At 40.4% G+C, this 22,869-nt stretch overlaps 1 protein-coding gene across 2 annotated transcripts; it reads left to right on the forward strand.

Annotated features, from left to right (window-relative positions):
* Positions 1-27: 27 nt before the first annotated feature.
* SEPTIN2 (septin 2) lies at positions 28-21,519 on the forward strand. Of its 2 annotated transcripts, none has more exons than XM_040074292.1 (13): positions 28-119; positions 2,382-2,414; positions 3,530-3,650; positions 6,814-6,900; positions 7,768-7,891; positions 11,061-11,195; positions 11,435-11,552; positions 12,776-12,877; positions 13,168-13,313; positions 13,960-14,043; positions 15,730-15,787; positions 17,717-17,829; positions 18,894-21,519. In XM_040074292.1, the coding sequence occupies exons 2-12, from the start codon at positions 2,406-2,408 to the stop codon at positions 17,819-17,821; spliced, it is 1,089 nt and encodes a 362-aa protein (XP_039930226.1). In that variant the 5' UTR covers positions 28-119; positions 2,382-2,405; the 3' UTR covers positions 17,822-17,829; positions 18,894-21,519. The 2 variants fall into 2 exon arrangements, with proteins under 2 accessions (XP_039930226.1, XP_039930225.1); XM_040074291.2 differs by lacking the exon at positions 28-119 and adding an exon at positions 163-261.
* Positions 21,520-22,869: the final 1,350 nt, after the last annotated feature.

Consider the following 22,869-nt stretch of genomic DNA (forward strand, 5'->3'; position numbering starts at 1 on the left):
GGGCCTGGGGCGGGGCGGCACCGCCCCCTTCCCCTCCCCTCCCCTCCCCCGGCCGTGCGCGCGCGGGAGCGGAGCTCGGAGCTGGCGGCTGAGGGAGGCGCGAACCGCGCTGCGCTGAGGTGAGGGGCCCTGCCCCGCCCTGCCCCGGGACCGGGGATGAGGGGAGGCGGCGGGCAGGAGGGCCGGGAAACGGTCTGTCCTTGTCAGCCGCGCAGAGGGACCCCCGAACCTGAGGGGCTCGGTTGAGGTTGGGTGATGCTGGTGAGGAGGGAGCGGGACGATGGGCGCTGCGGGCGGTGCCGGGGAGGTGAGGCGCCCTGGCCGCCCGCCCAGCGCGGCGCCTGGTGCTGTATGGGCCGCCATGGGACCCCCGGGCCGGGGCCGCGGGGGAGCGGGGCCCCTCCCACAGCGTGTAAGGCAGTCGCTTCTGAACACGCGCTCGTAGAAAAACTCCAGCCGCGCTGTTGAAATCGGAGGGTGAGGAGCATGACCGACCAGCTCCCGAGGAAAATCTGGGCACCCGAACCCTAAACCCCTCCGTGCCATGCCCTGGGCTCGGGTTGCGGTCGGACGGGGCCTTGGCCTTCGGTTTCGGGTGTGCTCCTGCTCGTGTGGGAACGCTGTGGGGGAGATCATTCGTGAAAGATTTCTGTGCTTGGTCCGTGTGTTCAAATATAATGTAGCTGTAGCCGTCTGCATAACTCTGCTCGCTGCTTCGTTTCTTAGTAGCTGCGAGAAACTTTCTTCTGCTCTTAGCCCGCCTCTGAGAAACAGTTGGGTGACAGACAAGTCTCACAAATTAAAAGAATGTTCCTCTGTGTTCCAGCGGGATCTAGTTTGGTTTGGCATTGAAAACTTTTCATGGAGAATGCTTAAGCAGGAATCAGTGACATCAGTGGCAGGAAACACTCTTGGAAGGAAGAGTTGCTATCAGAGCAATCTTACATGATAAAAGGCTCACGGCTAAGTTCTTCACTAGCTGAATACATCATAGGTCATAGACTGTTTTATGGGCTGAAATACAGATGTTGCAGATACTAGATTTTATTTTCATCTTACAATTTCATTTGAGAACCATGTTATCCTGTTTTTATTTCGTGTCAGTAACCAGGGTGCCAGATTTTTCTCAGCAAATTTGGCTTCATGAGAAAGGACACCAAATTGCTGCAGTGCTTGACATCTTTAGTCTGTAACTTGCATCAAACCCAAATGAGGTTATAATTGGGTAAACATACACCTATGTAGCAGCTTTGAGAAGAAAATCCTGGAAATCATCCCCACATTGAAGCAACTTTACCTTGTGCCTAGCACAAAATGTTGGGCTTCTGCTGTCTGAAGCTGGGCAGTTTGTTTCAATTCCAAGATGTCTTTTTGCTGGGAGGAACTGACTGTAGGGTGCTGCAAACTGAAGGAGTTTGGTGTAATTTCACACAAAGGTGAACTTGATGACAAGATCTTCTTGGAAGATGGCAAGAATCAGGTAGAGATAATTTCAAATCTGTAGAATTAATGTGTGAGTGAGCTAGGTAAGAGGTGACTGTGGGATTTGGGAGTGGGAACAGATACCTTGTGGTAAGAGGGTGAGCCAGGGGAGGGACTAGAAAGGGGAATTGAGCTCTTATCTCTTGCAGAAACAGCATATGCTGACATTTTTATATTGCTATAATAAATCACGTGATCTCTCGAAATCACACAAGTTAGGGGTTGGTGAGTCTTTGTTAAGAGACTTTTTTGCATAGAAATTTAAAATAGGAAATATTTTAAAAAAAATTTTTGTGCCTGTCGGTTTCACATTTCACATATGAAAGTTTTATGTTGGTAAACAGAAGGTAGAAAGACTCAGTTTGAAAGAATCTAGATAAAAGAGGAGGAGAAGAAGTTTCATTTTGAAGCTGTTAGCTCTTTACAAAACACTCGAGCATGGATGGAAATGCTGAGGAGAAAGAGGCTTGAAAAGAAAAATAATTCATGAATTAGGGTAGTTTTTTTGGCTTTGAAGAAACTGTTTCCTCTAAGGAGCAAGGTGTCTTTTAGCAAGGTGTTGAGTTTGGTTAGTTTCCAGAAAGGATGTGGGCTTTCAAGGCTTCAGAGTGGTTTGTCTCATATCTGGTGCCTTCAGCACCCCGCATTCATGTTACTTGAATACATTGTCTGACCGTGTTTATAGGAGTAATGTCAGCTGAAAATTCTGCCCGTTGTTAGTACAGAAGAGTCCAATACTTGTGCTCTGTGAAGAAGTTGGCACTGTTTCAGAATCTGGCGTCCAATCAGGCATGCTCTTTTTTCAATTAGTGTGCAACAGCAGACATTACACTGGTTTGTGGGTGAGATTTTTCCTCATGCAATTTTTAATAAGCTGAAAAACATTATTATTTTTTCAGATTTGTTCCCATCCTTCCCTTAAAATGTCCAAGGTAAGAATAACATTTTTGTCTTCCAATGTAACAATGTGAAACACATTTTTTTTGTTTTTAAATATTAATCTTCAAGGACAAATTTTGCAATTTGCATCTGTTTGATGGTGAAGGGTATTCTAAGTTTACTGTCTACAGGAGACATAATATTGAAAGATGAGTGATGTAGAACATAGATTAAAGTAGTTTCATGCAAGTATAAATCTCTGCAGTTAACTAATACTTTTGGAAGGATTTAATTTTGGTCGGAGTTGTATAAAATCTCCGTGGTGCATCTTCATTGAAACGTTCTTTCTGCGATTTTGTTTTGAGCAGGCAACATTTGAGAAAATGGTGGTTTAGGTTTCATTTCTTTCTTTGCTAATAGAATCAACTGGTTTTCCAATAAAATCCTTCATTTAAAATATTGTAACCTAAAACATCGTTGCCATGCTGGGATTCATCTAATTCTTGGCCCCCAGCATTTGATATGAGGGGTAAAACATCCATGTTGGCTTGTTGGAGTGAAACAAATGATAAAGAGTGTTTGAGTAACGTGTTTAAAGAGGGAACTAAGAGATGTAAGGATTTCTCTGCTGTATCTGTAGCACTGAGCATTCTAAACACTATTGTGTAAATTCCCCTTCCCACACTTGAAGAGAGCTCTCTGAAAAGCACTTCCAGCAGATGGCTGTCACTTCTCAAGTTGCTCAGGGTTTTCCTTTGGATGTGCTAAAAATAGATCAGAAATGGTCATCTTTTTAGTCAAGTCCTAGAAAACTATTTTATTTTAACTGAAGACTGTTCAAAAAGTGTTTAGTGCCCACAATTCATACTTTGTCATGCTTTGATAAATAATTATCTGGGATTTTGTTTCTGTTTTGCTCAGGGTGATCTTGGCTGGATAGCTGAACAATTGAGGCTTTGTTTTTTTAAGCTCTAGGTCAATGTAGTTGTTCTGCACTTCTTTGTGAAACTGTTGAGTAGTAGGAACCTCTGAGTCGTTTCCTGTCTGTCACATAGCTTCAAACATTTGAGATAACTGAGGAAAGCAGTTATACAAACTACTAAGTCTTGAGTGGTTGCTTATTATGGTCTATTTTTTTTTTTTTTTTTTTTTTAAATTTCATTTTTAGCAACAGCCTGCTCAATTTACCAACCCAGAAACTCCCGGCTATGTTGGATTTGCAAACCTTCCCAATCAGGTTCACCGGAAATCTGTGAAAAAGGGGTTTGAATTTACTCTTATGGTGGTTGGTAAGGAAGCGTTTTATAGTTTTTACTTGTTCACAGGGAATTCGAAGTTAAAACAAATGTTACTTGCAGTATTCTAAGGCTTCAGCTTGCATCAGAAACTTTCCTGTACTGTTGCATTTAGCTTTCTTTTATATTTTATTGATTCTTGCAGCAGTTTACCACATTACAAACCATGCTTGAATACATTAATAAGTTTGTGGGTGAAGAAATTTCACTGTGCACTCCAGCAATCATTCCTTCCTTCCTTCTCCCCTGTCTTACAGGATTCCAGCATTCCATTTAAAATCTAATTTTAAACCGGTTTTGCATTTGAATACAGGCTTAGTTCACTTGTGTTTTGATTAAGAGATTAGTATTAAGGAGACCATTCTATTTAAAATGTTGTTTATGCTTCCTTAGTCCAAAAGAATCTGAACTCTAGTCTTTTCAACCCTTCTAAACTCTTGTAAGAGAGTGAGGAAGACTGAGAATTGGGCCAGTTGGTTTTGATGTGAGCTGTTATTTTTGCTTTGATCATCGTTTTATGTTAGCAGTTGTAATCTACAGTGTTATTCTATTTGATAATTCATTAGGAGTCTGTGTTGGTATCTGGAATAGAAAGAAAAATCTGGTGTCTGCAGAAATACCTTGATCCTTTGAGAAATTGGTTGCTATTGAAAGTTGAATAGACTCCCAAATCAGACTTGGGTGTCTTCTCTGTCTCTCTATTTGTGAGCCGTAACTTGTGAGTTTGTGTTTGAACTCTGTAATTATTGCTTTTAAATAGGCTTTCACAAAAAGTACCCTAATAGAATTAGGCTCTTCATTACCTGGCACCACAAGAAATAAATCCCATTTGTGTGCTAGATTTGCCTAAGAGACATCACAGTGGGAATGAGCAGGAGAGGTGAGATAGTGCTTGATAGGAGGTGTTTAACTCCTTAATTGTTTTGGATTTCAGCAGTTACAGGGAGAGTCTATCCTCAGACCTTTCATTAGTTTTGCCAAATGACAGCCCCAGCACTGCTTTTGTCCTACTTGTGTATTTTGTTCTTCAGTGTTGTGCAGAGTTTGCCCTTACCTTGGTCTTCCTAGAATTTTATTGTAGTTTTTTATGGTATCTTTCATTGGATTTGATTTGGATGATATCATAAGAGATATCTCATAAAATCTAAGAGCAAAACCAAACTACAAGTAGTTGCTTCAAATTATGCTGTCTACTGTAACTCTTCAGAATTTACTGTTCAGTGATCCTAAAAGTGTGACCAGTTTTGAGAAAGAAAAGATGTGCTTTCTCTGCTGTAACTGAACTTCCAGATCTCTTGGAATTCCAATTGCAAACAGTGCAATAAAACAATTCTGGAAGAAAGCAATGTAAAATTATATAGACCAACAGTTGTTTCTAGTCTCTTGTAAAATAGAAATAGAGGGGAAATGACATGGTGTGAGAGTAACAGAAAGGCAATTCATCCACCCATGTGGAACTTTATGGTTGTTGCCTGCCAGTAGTCTAAGGGACAAATGAAAACTGCAGGGAGAGGACTTGGAAAAAAATAATTTCATTGAATATTTGAACTGGTATTTTAAGATACACTAGCAGAGGGAGGTGGCTGATGTAAGATAAAATAAACTGTGCTTTAAATTGTTGATTATTTCAACAGTTTGGAATGCGAATTCTTTCGCTTCAGATATGCACAGAGTTTAAGTATGTTCTCTTGTGGGCTGTGTCCCAGTGCCTGTTTTGAACTATTATTCTTCATTAAGTTGCCATTCTTCTTCATTTCTGAGCAGGATAATTCTTTAAAAGCTGCCTGTGCTGACAGAATCCTAATCAAGGATTTTGCTTTTTCACACGACTTTTGGTTATCCTTTTTTTTCCTGCTATTGCTTACTGTGGTATCTGAAAATATGAGCTGGAATTTATAAGAGTTTGGCTGCTTGGCTGTGTTGCTCCCAAAGAAATCCCAGTCACTTGTATTTATTTATATGTTCATTCTCATTATTAAGCTATGACTTCATCTAAATAGTTATTTCACTTAAGAGTCACTAAACTACTGTAGCCAATATAATCATTGACAGTGACTATGAAAACTGATTTGGTTTATGTGTAATATTTACCCATACTGAAACTGTGGAATGTGGCATTGGATGAAATCACACTTATTTGGTTTTGCTGAAATGATTGCATGTGACTGTTGAGTTACTCTGGGTGTGTGTCACCTTCACTGGGGAAGGCTGCACTGGCACAATCTGATCATGAAGGCTGCATTCTGTAAAGCATTAAAGACTGGCAGATCCATCTCAAATCTTCATTTTAAAACAATTTCCGTCCTTTTTTTCCTTTTGTTCAGGTGTGTTTGTCAGATTCATATTGCAGAATAGTTTGTGTTACTCAGAGATCCTGTGGCTCATCATTTTTTAACATCTAATTTTTTAATTTAATCCTATCAATACCTGAAATAAAACTAAAATTCTAGAAAAAGATCTCTTCCGTGAATTCAAGTACTGAGCATTTCAAGTTGCTGCTCTTTTTAATGCTGTGAACATTTGTCCTGATTAAAATCTTGATCTTTAACTAATTAGTTGCCCTCTGAATTTTCCTCATGGCCATCAGTATCTCTAGAACAAAAATATATTTACAGTACAATTTGGTAATCCCCAAGTTCATGAGTATAAAAAAAAAATGCTCAGTGGCCATATTCTTCTTGCTTTGAGTTCTTGTTTGCCATATTGGCATAAAAACCAGAAATAAATCCCTCTTTATGATCCCTGGCTGTACAGAAGTTCAGCAATGCATTTTTCATTGTTTAAATTGATGATAAAGCCTTGACAGGATATAGCTTCTCCCTGGGTATGATATTTCACATTCTGGAGTGATAACAGAAAAGCATGTCTTAAAACATCAGGAGACGTGAAATGGGAAATCTTAAGTCTAAATGAGTCACAACTCCACTTGGCTAGCAGCATTAATCACAAATCATCGGTGAAAGCTCTCTGGGAAAGTGCCAAAATGTAAAAATTGTTCTTCAACCTTTTTGTGCAAACTTGGCTAATCCAAAATTAGAAGTTGTAAATTTTTAATTTGAAAGAAATATGAAAAAAATCCATAGTCAGATAATACTGTCAGATACTCCTGAAATTCTTTATGTAAATTTGTTGAATTTATCTTTATATTGAATCACAGGTGAATCTGGATTAGGAAAATCTACATTAATAAACAGCCTCTTCCTGACAGATCTCTACCCAGAAAGGATAATCCCAGGAGCTGCTGGTAAATACATCTTTGCCCAGTGCTTTTTGGAGTTGACTGCTTTTACCTTTGAATTTTGGTAACAGCCAGCAGTGATTTCTAGTTGTAAGCGTTTCTAATGTAGTTCTTGACACTTGAGCTGCTTGATAAAACCATTTTCCTCTGCACCCAGGATATCTATTGGGCCTTTGTTATTGAGTCCTTGGGTGTATTCATCTTAACACATCGAGATTCGATCCCTTCTTTTGCTTAAAGACAATCATTGTGTCTCAGTAAGATAAACAATCAACTAAAACAATCAGAGAATTTATTTCGTTTTTAATCTGTTGCAATTGTAAACAGATGAATTGTTTATACCTGCTTGCACCTTAATTCATTTGCTTTGGATTGATATTTAGTGAATGAGAACTTTGCTTTCTGTTCTTCTTCATTTCCTTGTCCTATTTTTTTGTGTTAATCAAGGCATGCAATAATCTAATATCTCCAAAAGAGAATATTGGAATAAAAGAAGAGATGCAATTCTTCTCTTTTTGCTACTTTTTGAATGACTTGCTTTAGTGGTTTTATCATGTTAGCTGATGATTATTTAAAACTTCAGCCTTAGGAAAAAAAAATCCTTTACACATAATTTTGTATTGTTCTGCAATTACCTACGGTTTTGCCTCAGTCCCTTTTGCCTTAATTACGTTATTTTTTAAGTATGAAATCTCTTACAGTCCTCTAGTAACGTCTAAAAAATGTATGTACTGACTCTTTTTGTTATCAGGCCTTAGAATGTAATCGATAGAATAATATTTATGCTGTTTAATCTGCCAATTAATCTTTGGAGCTTATCTCAGAACGACATGACAAATTAGATTCTGCAAGATGGAGATTGTTGTCTTTCAGATAAGATTGAACGCACTGTGCAGATTGAAGCCTCAACAGTGGAAATCGAAGAGAGGGGCGTGAAACTGCGGCTGACGGTTGTGGATACCCCGGGGTACGGGGATGCCATCAACTGTCGAGACTGGTACGTGCACAGAGAATATCTCTTGCTCTGTCTATGGACACTGACACAGATTTCTTAGCTGTCCTGAGGGGTGGAAATGCAGTGGGTGTCTGTGAAATGCTGAATTTGGGGTGGGATTTTTTGTTTTCTAATTTTGATTGGGCTTAATTTCTGTGTTATGAATACATGTGAGGAGGCATCAATAACTTCAACACAGCTTGAAATAAGTTTTGTGGCACCTTTTTTTCTTTGTTAACTTCCATTTTGCTTGGAGGAGCTTTAAGTGAACAGTGACCTTGACTCTCAATAATACTCTGAGAAAGTAAATCACCTACTCTTCAGTGCAATCAAAAATCCACCTCTAGATCTTGTTCACATTCACTTGAGCATTCTCAGATTCTGTGGCCAATTTTTAAGTGCTTTTGTGGGTTTTGTTACAAATTTAAGTTATAGTAAAAACTGAGCAGTAATCTTGAGATCAGTGGCAATCAGTTTTCAATGGGAATCCCTTTTCCCACATCTCTCAAACCCCTGAACCTCAGGGTAACCTCCAACTTTCCACAGAACTTTGGAAATTAGTGCCTCCTGATAAAATGAAATTCAGGTTCAAGACCACGTGTCCTGTCCTGGTGAGCCCAAGGGCTACTGCATGAACGATCTCCTGTTTCATTTGATCAAAAGCTTGTTGTTGTTCAGGATTCCACTTGAAATCATTCTTCTTCTGGGTCACGTGATAGGCCTTACAATCTGACTGTACTCTGGAATATGCACCATACACAAACGCACAGCACCTGGGAAAGCCTGAGCTTCGTTCCTGCTGGTCACTGGGGACAAAACTGCTGTTTTGTTGATCACAGCTATTGGAGCCTGACAATGCCTATTTTGCCATTTTACTGGATTTCCTAGGCAGGTCCCTTGACCTTACTTTGTTTTATGGCAAAACCAGCCTTCAGGAAGATCTGGGTTATCTTCTCCCCTTGCTCAAAAACTTCCTCTGCCATGTTTCCCCACACAATGACATCAATGTACTGCGAGTTTTCTGATGCCTTACACTTCAGGAGTAACATCAGCCCTCCTATTCTCCCTGAGGAGATGCACACTGGAAACTGGAGCTGTGTTTATGCTTGTAGAATTTCCTGTGGTGGTTGTACTTCCTTCTCAACTCCTGCACCCATGCTGCTGAGGCAGTGGTGGGTTTTCAATCCCATTTCCTCATGTCTTTTCTGTGGTCATGCAGTAAAACCACAGGTTACCTCGTGGTCTATATCCTGTCTCTTGAGGATGGGGGTGTTTGCTCCCAATAGCAGAGACTGGCCCATACTGTGGAGTATGGAACATTTCCTCTCTGGTTTGCTTGAGTTTTTCAAATCTGTTCTCAATCTTGGACAGTCTTTCCACAGCTGAGATGCAGGTTGGTAGGGAGGAAAAAAATTATATTAATATTGCCAGAGTTCAGTCAGGTGACCTCCTTCCACTGACAACAATGCTAATGAGCTGATGTTCAACAGTGGTGCATTCTGTACAAACTTCTGCCACATGGATGGATTGTGTACAGTGGAGCTCATCTGCATCTACAGGGGACTGATGGTTATTTGGACCCCTGTGGATGGCCTCCAGCACAGCTAATTCTCTCAGGTACTGGATACCATCGTCCATGGCCTTCCACCTGCCTGGTCACACCATTAAATCATCCTTGAGAGAACCTTTACCTCACACTTGACCGAAGTCACCACCAGAGCTGAGAGTTTGTGCTCTCCCAATCCCCTTGTCTATGCCCACATTCCAGGACAGGGATCCCAGTTGCTTCACTTCCCTATGATCTGGTTCCATATGGTGGGCTGTGATATCCTGGTACCAAAGCAGCCAGGTTGCCGGAGTCTCCCCAAATGGCAGCTGAAATCTTTTCACTTATCTTGCAGCTCACCAGGGATAACAGTTGGGTGATTATCTCTGGTCCTGACTCTTCCTCCTGATGTGAGGGCCCTGCTTCCTCTTCATCCTTCACAAAGCAAATTGATGTGGTCTTGGATTTCTTCTGTTTAGGGGCAGCTGTTTGTGCCAGTGATTCAGCTGCAGTTGGAATGGCCATGGTGCCTGTTGCTCTGCTTTTCTCTTCCTCACCTGAGGGTGCTCTCTAGTGATGAGCAGTGTGCAGTAAAAAGCCAGGGCTTAGTACGCTGCAATAAGCTGCTCCTCCCTGGAGTTGCCCTCTCCTGTTGATCTGGGCCAGAACCAGGACACTCGTGGACAAAAAGTTGGATATGAGCAGGCAGTCCCTGAGAGCCATGAGTGTCCTGGGCTGCATCAAAAGCAGTGTGGCCAGCAGGCTGAGGGAGGGAGTTCTGCCCCACTCCTGTGAGACCTGCATCCAGCTTTGGGGCTCTAGCACCACACAGACATGGACCTATGGGAGCAGGTGCAGAGGAGGACCAGGAAAATGATCCAAGGGCTGGAACAGCAGTAAAGAGAGGCTGGGAGAGTTGGGGTTCCATCTGAAAAAGAGAAGACTCCAGGGAGACCTTACTGAGGCCTTGGAATATATCAAAGGGGCTCACAGGGAAACATGGAAAGAGACTTAATACCAGGGCCTGTGGTAGCAGGGCAAGGGGCAATGGCTTGGAACTGAGAGTAGATTTAGGTTGGATGTAGCAGAGACTATTTTACAGTGATGGTGTTGAAGGCCCTCTCACCGGTTGTCCAGGCTGCCCCATCCCTGAAAGTGTTCAAGGCCAGGCTGGATGAGGCTTAGGGCACCTTGTCCCTGCCCCTGACAGTAGCTTGGAAATAGGGGACCTTTAAAGGTCCTTTCCTACACAAAGCGTTTATGATTTTAAATCGGTTTGGAACAAGAACCTTAAAATATCTTGAAAATGTGTGGTTAATGTTAATCAAGATATAAACACTAACCTAAGGGAAATTTGTTGTAGAACTGAGGTTCGTTCTGTTTCTTTAATCTTACTATATACATATATATATAAAATATGTATAGTAGCTTGTTATTCTAGAATTCAATTAAAATTTTAAGATGTGTGCTCTTCTATTTTCCCTGTTCTATAGAATCAGTAAATAAATCTTCATCCATCAGAAGACTGGTTCATCAACGGCGTATCTTAGTGGTTTAATACTACCTTTGAGAGTCCTAAAATTGTGGGCCATTTGGTGATTCCTCAAATCCGTGTTTGTTTTACAGTTTTAAGACCATAATTTCTTACATTGATGAGCAGTTTGAGCGATACCTGCATGATGAGAGTGGATTGAACAGAAGGCATATCATAGATAATCGAGTTCATTGCTGTTTCTATTTCATTTCACCGTTTGGTCATGGGTAGGTGTTTCTCTGTCTTTTTTTTTTTTTAACATTATTTTATTTTAGGGGGTTGGTTTGTGCCTATTGACCTGAATTTTCAGAATCAGGTTGCCATTACTTAAGCAACTGCTATAACTGCTGACAATATTTGGCTGTGTTTTTTTCTCTCTGTGTAAAGAGAGATATTTATGTTGGAGTGAAAATAAATTGGTAATTATAATAAAAATAAATACATTTTTTCCATATTCTAATTTTAGCCTTAAGCCTCTGGATGTTGAGTTTATGAAGGCCATACACAACAAAGTAAATATTGTACCAGTGATTGCAAAAGCTGATACACTTTCTCTGAAAGAGCGAGAGAGACTAAAGAAAAGGGTGAGTGCTTTTCTAGCTTGCAGAATTGGGTTGTGCTTTGGTTGTAGCAGTGTGGTGGCTGAAGAGAGGGGCATTCTCCTTAACCTTACCCTGAGGAAAATATAATCTCATGCACAGTGTAGCATCACTTAATATGTTGTTTGATATCTTGTGAATTATTTTATTATATGTTTAACTGAGAAATTGTGCTTAGAGTGTTTGCAAAACAGAAGTCTGGCTACATTTACAATTAGATAATGAGTGCACTTTGAAACTTTGGAAATATTTAAATACATTTGCTGATGGTAATTACCTGTTTAATCAGTCCCAAAGCAGACTGCATATGGAATGTGCATATGTCTATTTGTTTTTTATTTTTTACCCAGTCAGAATTCTGATGGTTAAAAAATGGGGTTTTCAGAGATGTCTCTGATTTTGAGGTTGTTTTTCTTCCTCTGTGTCACTCCTTCTAAAGCATTCCAGTTCTGTCTTTCAGAGGCAAGATCTCCTAACACATTCAGTCTTGCAGGACTTGATTCTGCATTTGCTGGGAGAAGGTGGCATTCAATAAACCATCATGAGCTAATAACAGCTATGAAGTTTAGAAAGAAGTGTTAGAATTAACTTGTCAAAGGCATGCTCCAGTCTCTTGCATTGAAAACTTTATGATTTTTGTCAGTTGTTCTGAAAATCCTTATAGCTATCTTACCCAATCTGGAATAAAAATAGAGACTTTATAAATGGTATACTCTAGTAGGTATGTTTAGAGTGGTAGAATTCTGCAGGGGTCTATGGCAAATGGATTCCTGCTGCAGGTACCATTACTGGCAGTCATGAAGAAAAAAGTATTTGTTGCGTCTATATCTCAGCTTTTCAAACACTCCCACCCCTACCCCTCAAGTAGCAATTCAGAGATAAGAGCAAGGAGATTAAGCCGTAGAAAGCAAGTATGACTTCTGAGTCAATGCTTTTATTATTACAAAAAGAATTGCAAAAGTTTCACAAAAGGCAGTTTCCACAAAGGATGGTGTTTTTGTGAACACTGTTGTTTGTCTGAAAGTCTGTGGCAAGTAGTTGTTGAATATCATGAAGAAATATTTACAACCCAATCCTTGTTGAGCAATTTGGATCAGTAAGATAAATCTAGATTTCTTAAGAGACTGTGTATTAAGTAATTTTGTGTTAAGATTTTAAAGTACTGATTCTACATGTGCATTATATTGATTTCTTTTTGCATATCTCAGATTCTGGATGAAATAGAAGAGCATGGCATCAAGATTTATCACCTGCCTGATGCTGAATCAGATGAGGATGAAGATTTTAAAGAGCAGACCAGACTCCTGAAGGTGTGGCTGGTTTAATAGGTTATATAGGTAGATAATATATTTATTTTTTCAGGCTGCTCAGATAGCTTTAGAACAAGACCTGCAATGCAACCTGGAGTGAGTCACTGTGTCTCTGCCCAGGCTTCCCTAGCTTGGAAGATGGTGGCAGCAGTTACTTTTATTTATTATACACCTTTAATTAAAAGAATTATGAGTTTATTACTATAATAAATGGTGAGCAGAACAAGAGTTGTTCTTGGAGTTGTTTGTCCTGGTTCATTACAAGTAACTTTTGCACTTTTGGCTTTCAGGCCAGCATTCCGTTCTGTGTAGTGGGGTCCAACCAACTCATTGAAGCAAAAGGTAAAAAAGTTAGAGGTCGGCTCTACCCATGGGGTGTAGTTGAAGTGGAGAATCCAGAGCATAATGACTTCCTGAAGCTGAGGACCATGTTAATGTAAGTTAGAAAATTCCAATTAAATAGAAGTTTAGAAAACAATCACCAAGATAATCAAGCGCTGCATTGCGGGGGGTGCAGCAGTTGTGTAATCCCTGGGCACCCTCAGAATTTGTGTGGGGAAGGCCATGAGCAGCCTTGGGAATGCCTGAGCTGGGCCTAGTCAGGGTTCGACCACACAGGACACACAGGTTCTCTCTGATCTGAATTACTCAGTGATGCTGTGAAAATAACGATTTGCCTGATTCTTTTGTCGAGTGTGGTGGTGTATTGCTGCTCACAGTGGAACATAAACCAGGTTGTGCTAATTTCAATGTATCTATAAGTAGATACACTTGCAAAGCCGAAGATTGAAAAGGCCACCAGTTGTTTTTTTTCTGGTCTTTGCTACTCTGTTTTGCCTGCTCAGATTCATCAAAGGCCTCACCCAGGAGCGCCCCTTCTGTCAAGGCAGTCTCAGGCCTGAGGTGACCTCCTTGTGTCCTTTATTGCACCAATTTAACTGAAATTAGCTTTGAAATTACTATGCTAAGTGGGTGTGCATGCTCAGCACATTGATCCAAGACAGTGCTGAATGCGAGAGTTGCTTAAGCAAACTGATGTGACACAAAGTTGTTTTATCTTTTAATTACTCTTCTTCCTCCAGCACCCACATGCAAGACCTTCAGGAGGTGACCCAGGATCTTCACTACGAGAACTTCCGCTCTGAGAGGCTCAAACGAGGCAGCAGGTTGTCATCTCATGGTTACCTGCTGCTTCTTCCTCTTCTGGATTTGTATTTTGCTCTCTCTGTGTCTCACCTACCATTGCAGTGCTAGGATTTGGTGGATCAAGGGCAGCTCTGAAACTCCAGTCAGCATCAAGTTCTATTGACCAGCTAACAAACGGAGTAACAAAAAAATATTTGGTAAATCTGAAGCGACAGTTGTGGAGTTAGGGAATTGTGGGAATAGATCTGTGCTTTGGTCTGAGGCTTAAACAGAGCTGGATTGGAATGTTGAGAGTACTAAGTAGGACAGATGTCTATGATAAATGTTTTAAAAAATCTTCAAATTAGATCAGAGCTGATATCTTAAAAATAGGGTGGGTTTTTTTCAGAATTAACAACCGGAATATTTGGATTGGGCCTTTAAAAGAGATGATCAAATTTTTTTGCAATGCTTTGTTAAACATGACACACATAAATAGTAGCAGTCACAGGGTAATGGCTGTTAGCCCTGTTTTGAGCTGAGTTGGGCAGGGCACAGGTTTCCTGGAAAGAGAGCTGGGCAAACCACCCCATTTGTAAGTACAGTAGCAGGGTCTGTAAAGATGAGTCGGTGAGCTCTTGTGGGACGCTGTGTTTCCTGGTTTTGGTGTTTCAGCTGCATCTCTTCTTACAGCCACTAGAGGGTTCCAGATTGCACATTTTTGGGGCTTTGGGGCATTTTGCAAGTTTCTCCGTCCGGCTGTTGACAGAGATTTTGTCACGTCTGGTCAGTTTTCAGCAAAAGGAGTTTTCCTTTTACAATTTCCTGCCTGTAGCATTGGCCTACAGGCAAGATAAAATGCTCTTCTCTCCTGACTTTAAGGTAAAAGTCAGAAGAGCTTTCTGAAATTCAGGGTAAAAATCCCCAAACTTCCCAAGTTCTGGTGCCACTTATCCAACAGGTGTGTACAACAACCTTAGAAGTAATGTGACCTAAGGTCATGCAATTTTTTGAGGATTTCAAGCTGCTATTAGGTTGGGTATGTGAAACTAAAGCATATTTTTGTATCTTTTCTATATACCTTTAATTTCACATTTCTGAACTGGTAGTAGAACATAGTTGGGTTTACTATAAGTGAGGGTAGATTTCATGTGAATTTATTTCAAGCTTGCACTCCTGCTACCAGGAGTGCTTGACAATAAGTTCTTGTTCACTGTACTCACTAATAGTCTCAGAGGTTTTGGGGCACAGTGGATTATTTTACAATGTACTTCTCTGTTAACTTCTTAACAAACACCTGTTTGTTTGCTTTGCATATCTGATGGCACTTGCTTGGTTAGATCCATTAGGAGATCTTCCCTGTTGTGACATGGAGTAGGAGAAAGCTCTTAGCAAAGTGGCAGGAAATCTTGAATAAAGCCAGGTGGGAGGCAGTCTCTTCTCCCAGGTAACAAGTGAAGCAATAGCAGCAAACAGCCTCAAGTCACACCAGGTTTAGACTGAATATTAGGAGAAATTTCTTCACAGAAAGGGTGTTTGGGCACAGGCTGCCCGAGGGCAGTGGTGGAGCTGCCATCCCTGCAAGTGTTCAAACTGCTTATGGATATGGCACTGCGGGACATGGTTTAGTGGTGAGCACAATGCTGGGTTAATGCTTGGACTCAGCAATCTTAGGTGTTTGCAACCTTAATGATTTAATGTTTCTAACAATATTAATATTATTTTAGGAAAATAGAAGATGAAGAAGTAAATAAAGACCAGATTCTGCTTGAGAAGGAGGCAGAAGTAAGATGACAGAACTTTATATTCTTGTAATGGGGGAAATTTTGTTCTTTTGTTGCTACTTTAGAGCAAGTATTTGTATGATCTTGGTAATTGGTAAAGGAAAAACAGTTATATGCCAATATAAAGTTATTTAAGATTCACTGAGAAAACAGAATGAGAAGAGGTGAGAGGAGACTCAGACTCAGTACAGGGATTTTTTGGAACAAGTGGAATCTGGTAAAGTGGATTCCACTGTAGTGATCAGAAATGGATATAATGTACACTGTGTGGGCAAGGAGAAGCATGCTCATGGGAGTAAATCTTCTGCAATTAATAAGTACAGGTTGGGACAAAGTCAGTACAGCTCTGCAGAAAAAGAGGGAATGGTGGTCAGAAGAAATGGTCAGAAATAAAAAATGAAACAGAAATTCTCATTCTGTCACTATGACAAATTCATAATGCATAGCTTTAATGCTGCTTTTCTTGTTTGTCTAACCTGTAAAGGTTATAGATAGGCAAGACTAGAAAAAGTGCAATGAGAAGCAAAAATCGGGAGGAAGGCTGAAATGGAGACCTGAAGCAGGTCTTGTGCCAGGGTAGATGAGATCGTAACTTTGTTTAGAAGTAGATGACAGAAGGGAAAGGGACTAACATGATCACAGATGGCAGAATGAATGGGAATCTACTACACAAGCAAGAGGTCATGGTTAATGGGATTAATAGATGGCTGATTTCAATTTAAAAAGGTACTTCTAACATTGTCTGTAAATTGTGGTATTCATTAGCATGGAATTTCTACATAGCAAGGTATTTTTGAGCAGGTGAGCTCAAAAATGCTGAGGTAGGAGAGTTTGCTTTCTCCATGAATGTGCTTGCTAAATGCAAAGGTGGAATTTTTCAATTTGACAAGCTCCAAAGGGACAGAATCTGGATTTTGGGCACTGTGGATAAGTACTGGGAGTGGACACCTGGCTGTGAGCTCTTCCATGCACTTCCTAAGAGCTGCTACAGGGGAGAGGGCTGAGTTAGATGCACTCCTTAGCCTTGGCAGATGCTCAGACTTCTACTAGTGATCTTAGTAGGACCCAAGTCCCAAAATGTAACCAAAGGAAAATGAAAAGGGTTGTTGCAGACAATATGAATAACAAATACAGTGTAAGCATTCTAGAGGTTTAACTTTATTGTTAAGCTTAACAGTTTAGTTTGAGCTTACAGTGAAAGTGCACACGGGCACCCTAAATTATTTCCATTGTGAGATTAACTTGCCACCTATCAGAGTTGGGTGCAATGAAAGGCTTTAATGTATGTACTACATGGTTCAATTAATCTTTGTAGGTGATTTACATACTTTGCTTGTGCTCAAATGTTTGATATGTTTAATATGTTTAAATGCAATACTCTAAAACTGAGCTTCAGCCAAGTTTAATTATGCTTGTGTCTCAGTGGATGGTTTGCCTGTAATGCTTGCTTTCACCTAGTCATCCCTAGCAAGGGAGCTGGGGAATAATCCTGACAATTTTTGTTTTGATGACAGATGAAGGAGTAGTTTGGAGGGACATAAAACCATGCTTTTTTTTTTTTTTTTTGCCTTTTTTTTTTTTGCTTTTTATTTTCTGATAAACTTTTGTAAGTGTAAATGCTTGTTCAGTACTTCAGAACCATAATTTTTATACAGTTATACAGTTAACATCAGAGACTTCAATTTAGGGATGTTTAAAAATCCCATCCCACAGTATAACAATAAAGCCTATTTGTTTCGGTCAGTAAATGCCAGCCTCTTCAGTGATGAAAAGCAATAAGATGCCATAACCTGAGATCATTACCTGTCAGATAAAGAAAATGCAGATTTGTGGTCCCTCTTTAATAAAAATAGGTATTAGAGTGGTGACAGTGAAGAATTATATTCTGAGGTGAGATTAGGCTACAGAAGTCTTCTGTGCTCTTTTGCAGCTCCGTCGCATGCAGGAGATGATTGCAAGAATGCAGGCACAGATGCAGATGCAGATGCAAAGTGGAGAAGGTGACAACGGTGCAGTTCAAGGGCACCATGTGTAAAGTCTTGGGTAAGGTGCTCAAATAGCCACTTAAAGGGCTTCTCCTTTGTCGTGGGCTTTCCCCTACATTCAGGTGGTTTTAGAGTCTTTTTGCCCTCTGCAAAGCTCTGTGCCAACTGGAAGAAAGAGATGGAGTCTTCAGGTTCTGATTTTTCAAGGTTGCATGCTTCGTTTATTGTTCTTATCTTACAATTTTCTCAGTGCCCCACAAAAGATGTTTGCAGCTGCTCCGGCATCTGGCGACTCCCTGAATCCTCCCGAACTGGGCAGTCGTTATCTTTTATACTAATTGCTACGTATTCTTTATTTATCATTACTTGCCAATGTCTATCACTTACACTAAACAGGTCATCTCTACTTTGACCCAATCTCTTTAAACTACTTTGTGCCACTGTCACAGCTGAAATGGAGTGAGGGAAGAAGAAAGAAGAAGCAGGAGACAATGCCCCAAATCCTCCATCTTGCCCCCATTCACTTCAATGCTAGAAACCTAAATTTACTGGTTTTTCACCCTGTGATAAGCTAAACTACTGTCTTTCACACTCTTGTGGCCTGCAACCCCTCCTGCAGTGCAGGAAGCCTCTCCCATGGACTGAGATCAAAGCCAGTGTCCCTCTGAGCTCTGGGCCAGGGTTCCAGACACCCCTGGCCAGGTCTCTGACCCTCCAGGGCAGCCAAAGGAAGGCCCTGGACTCCAACACTCCTTTAGATGCTCTCTAGTGTGCTTGGTATTAACAAGCTTTGGAAAGATGTTTATGAGATGGGTTTCCATAGGTTTCAGTCTTAATTTTAATTGATAAGGATTAACTGCTGTTTGCAACGTCAAATGGCTTGGAGACAAACTGAAAAGTGTGTGGGGTGTGTGTATATATATGAAAAATTTCCAGAAAGTCAATACAACATATACTGGTAAGAATTATGGAAGAAGACTTTGAAATGGTTTAAACAGGTTTCTTCATCTCTTGATGAAGTCATTGTTTCCTTGTGACTCATAAAATGTGTGCAGTTCTTTCAGGTTTCTCAGTGTGGGAAGACGGCTGATCTGAAATGGTATTTTCCTGTCTTGTTTTTAGATGATTTTATCCCCTGACTCACAGGAGACCTTCTGGAGCTGGATTGCAGTGGTGGAGGCAGAAGGGATGCCTCTTGCTTCCATAAGATCTGGAGCTTGCTGTGGAGTTTAATGTGGGACTCTTTTGTGGTAACATCTTGTGAGATGTATTTCATAACATGTAGTCAGTTGGTATTTTTATATATTATACACGTTTGACTTTTGTTTTCTTTAGTCCTTCTTATCTTGAGGTTATTTTAAATTTCCTATTAGGGATACAAAATAGTAATTGAAAGTTTTCTAGCCTGATAAGCATTAGATAATAATATTTTTTTTACTATACCTTACTAGCTCCCTGCTTTTAACTTTGTATTCTATTTAGAAGTAAACAGCTGTCAGTGATACCTTGTTCAGTGCTGGGTTACAGTCGCCTCACTAAGGTTGCACCCCTGCAAGGTTAATTTTATATGTATTGCAGTGTTTACATTTGTGTGTGAGACCAGCAGCCCTTTCTCTGTCTCTGCTCACAGCAGAGGATTTCCTTGGCCTCTGCAAAATATCAAATGAAAATTCAAACATGCCTTGTGTCTTAGAGGAAGAAAGAAGAGGAAATGCCTCTGTGAGAGGCACACTGTATGTTACATGACAAACATTACTTCTTTTAGGTTTAGCCTTGGGGGTTATTATTTTCCTAAAATGTTTTACTCTATTGCAGCTAATTTTGAATAGTTTCTTGTAAGTCATCACAAATCACTCCAGCTATTTTCTGATATTATTGTAGCCAAGCAAACTTGAATAAGGCTGATTTTGTTGTTGAAAGAGGTAAACTCCAAAGAGTAGTTTTCTATGCATAGGTGTTTCCTATATCCAAAAGATAAGAAATTCTATCGTTCCTATTAAGTATTTTCATACTATTTTTGGGTCTTTGCAAATTGTTACATGTAGTAAAAAATATGTATTAGCACATTTCTCTTTTTAAAAGTGCCCTGTTCCTGACAGGATCAATGCAATCTGTATTTTAAGTTCTTGCTCCAGGATGAAGTCAGCAGTATTAATTCAGGAGCGACTCTGTTTTTTTTATTAGACCAAGGTCCCTCTTAATCCTGGTAGCAAAGGGGACTGGTTTTAGCTTGGCTGGACTTGTGCTGCTGAGATCCTGCCTTGTGTCGTGTTTGCAGCAATAATCGATGTAGCACACAACTGCCCAAGTGGTGGCTGACAGGGCGAGCAGTGACACACCCTGGGGTGTCTGCTGCTCCTGATAAAGCCAGTAATCAGATTTCTTCATCTGGTCTATCACAAAGCATCCTTATCTGAGCAGCTAATAAACAGACAGATAGAACTGCAACTTCTTTTGGCTCTTTGAGCTCAGGTGCAGCTGTGACTTTTATAATTTTGTTAATGTTTCTTTGAAAAAAATAATAGGATTTCTACAGCTAATGTATAATTCCAGTGGTACTTCAGTGGCTAGATTAAATATAAACCTGTTAATCAGCTGAAATTTTTACCTGCCTGAAACTACTGTTTTCTGTTTGAATCTTTCTAAAAATGTGAAGTAAAACCCTGCATTGCAGACTCTGCTGAGGAGTTCCAGCTCCCTTTTCAAAAGTTTGTACTATCCAAGTTTGACAGCACTCATTTGACCTTCCTTGATAAAAGGGAAAATGAGAACCTTTTTGTATGCACCAAAGAGTTCAATCCAATTTTGTCCAATCTCTACGTATAAAACTTGGATGGGAAAAACATATGCTTCTAAATTCTTGACTTGCTTTCTCAAAAGAAACTGTAGGACCAAAGTAATGTAGCAGTGCTGTCAGAGAACACTCCACAACATCTTATTTATTTCTGTTACCATGAGCCTGTACTTGAATTAAAACTGTGAAATGTAAAATGTCTGCACAGGGGCCTGGTTGTACTTGTCACTCTCACTGTGTATATTGGGTTGATAGGGTTTTTCCTGCATTTTTAGTGTGGGAACAAGAGCAGATTGTCCATTTGTTTAGTGTTGTTTGGTCGCCATCTGTGAAATGATTTCAGGCAATGTGTGATTCTTTGGAATATTTACATAACTATTAAAATATTTGATCAGGATAAAGCATTTCATGTGATTCTAAGCAAAAAAAAAAAAAAAATCTAAAAATTCAGCAGGAGAAATATTTTTGTATGATGTTTTGGTATTTAATGGGAAAAACCAAGTTTATGGGGCTAGCCATTTTAGCTGCAATACTCATGGTAATTGATTGCCACTTCTTCCCAAGCCTTTGGGACCATTGTTCATAGTTTGCCTGATGCCTCTGAAGGTCTATTTCCCCTTCACTTTTCTTGGGATGGTCTTGAAATTGATGGTTTTGTGCTAAGGCATGAAAAGCAAAACTACTTTTCTCAGAAAAGCTGCAGGTAAAAGAAAGATGTGAGTAGCAGAAAGGCTTGGGGACAAAAGGTAAATTCTGTTTGGTGGCTTGCTGAACTGGCCATGGTTCTTTTTCTGTTACTGTGCTGTGATGGTTTTTGTTCTAGGAGTACAAATACTTTTGAATTTGCAGAGCTTTATAGTTGATAGCAAAAATTACTTGTTCTTGGTACAAAAACTTGTTGTAATCTGTGTACTACAATTAACCAAAACTGTAATAAAAATTGCTAAAAAGCTATTTTGTGTTTATTATGATTCTTTGTTATACTCAATATTAATTTGTGGTGATATGTTTGAAATGTTGTCCTGGTCCAGGACAGGGTTAATTTTTGCAGTAACCAGTAAGGGCAGCGTTGTTGTGGCAGTGAGTGGGGTTTGACTTCATTTTTCCGTGTGAAGCACTCTCTCTTTTGTATCCTTTTTGTTATTTAATATGGTTGCTATTACTTGTCCTTTTCTTATCTCATTGCTGTTTCCAGTAAATTGTTCTTATAACATTTTGTGTTTCCAGTTCTCCTCTTCATCCCAATGCAGGAAAGAGGGAGAGAGGAAAAGGGAGCGAGTGATTGGCAGCCTGGTTTGCAGTTTCAGTGGGAGCACTAAATTGGGGAATACCATTCCTAAACCAGGACAGCCTTAATTCGGCCCCAGTGTGGGGCACAAAGGGGTGAGATAACAACGGATCTGCCCAGAGCAGGTTGGAAACAGGTTTGATCCAAGCATTTTCTGCACTGGGTCACAGTGTTGCTTGGTCTGTTCGTGTGGGTGTGGTGCTTGACTCCGTTTATTGCCATAGATGCTCCTGGTGGGGAGTGTGTTCAGAGCAGGGAGAGCAATCAGGATTGCTTCCTTGCTGTACTGTGGGATGACAGTTTATGACGTTATAATGTCGAGGGCAATGAGGGTCACTTGAGTATTCAGTGTTGCTGTCCAGGGAGAACAGGGAAGGATGGTTTTCCCCAGGTTTTCACCCTTTTTCCTCCCACAGACCTGTTACAACAGCTTTTGGGAGGTGCATTCCCTTTGTGTGTTAAGGAAAGCATGTTCTTGTTGCTAAGTCTGCCAGGTCTCCTCAGTGGGCTCCATGCCATGTTGAGAGCCCGGACAGATTTCTAGGGAGGTCATTCAGAGATCTGCCCCCAAGGGTGAATAGATGTGCAAGGCTTGGGAGAAAATGGGCCAGGTCTTGGGGAAATTCTCTGCTACAGTGGTTTGTTAAGTTCACCCCTAAAGAAGTACATGAGCCTGTTAAAGTGGCAGAATATTTGCAAGGAGAATTCTGTGGCAACTCCAGAGAAACTTATTGCAGTGTGCTGAGCCGTGGCTTTTATTTACTGGACGCTGCTCGTCACTAGAGAGCAGCCTCTGGCAAGAAGGAGGAAAGCAGAGCAGCAGGCATGGCTGTCTTTAGACTCTGTCCCTTTCTTTGCTCCTTTCATTTGGGATCCTGCAAGCTCCCAGCATTTTTCTTGTATTTCATCCATACTTTTGGGGTAGCATTTTTGTCAGTTCCTCTTGTCCTGATTAGAGTGATGTTGGCTTGGATGCCCAAATGTTCCCTTTTCTGAGAAGAGTAGTTCAAGTTCGC

Source organism: Hirundo rustica, chromosome 10 (genome assembly GCF_015227805.2).
Source record: "Hirundo rustica isolate bHirRus1 chromosome 10, bHirRus1.pri.v3, whole genome shotgun sequence".
In the NCBI taxonomy this organism is placed as follows: Eukaryota; Metazoa; Chordata; class Aves; order Passeriformes; family Hirundinidae; genus Hirundo; species Hirundo rustica.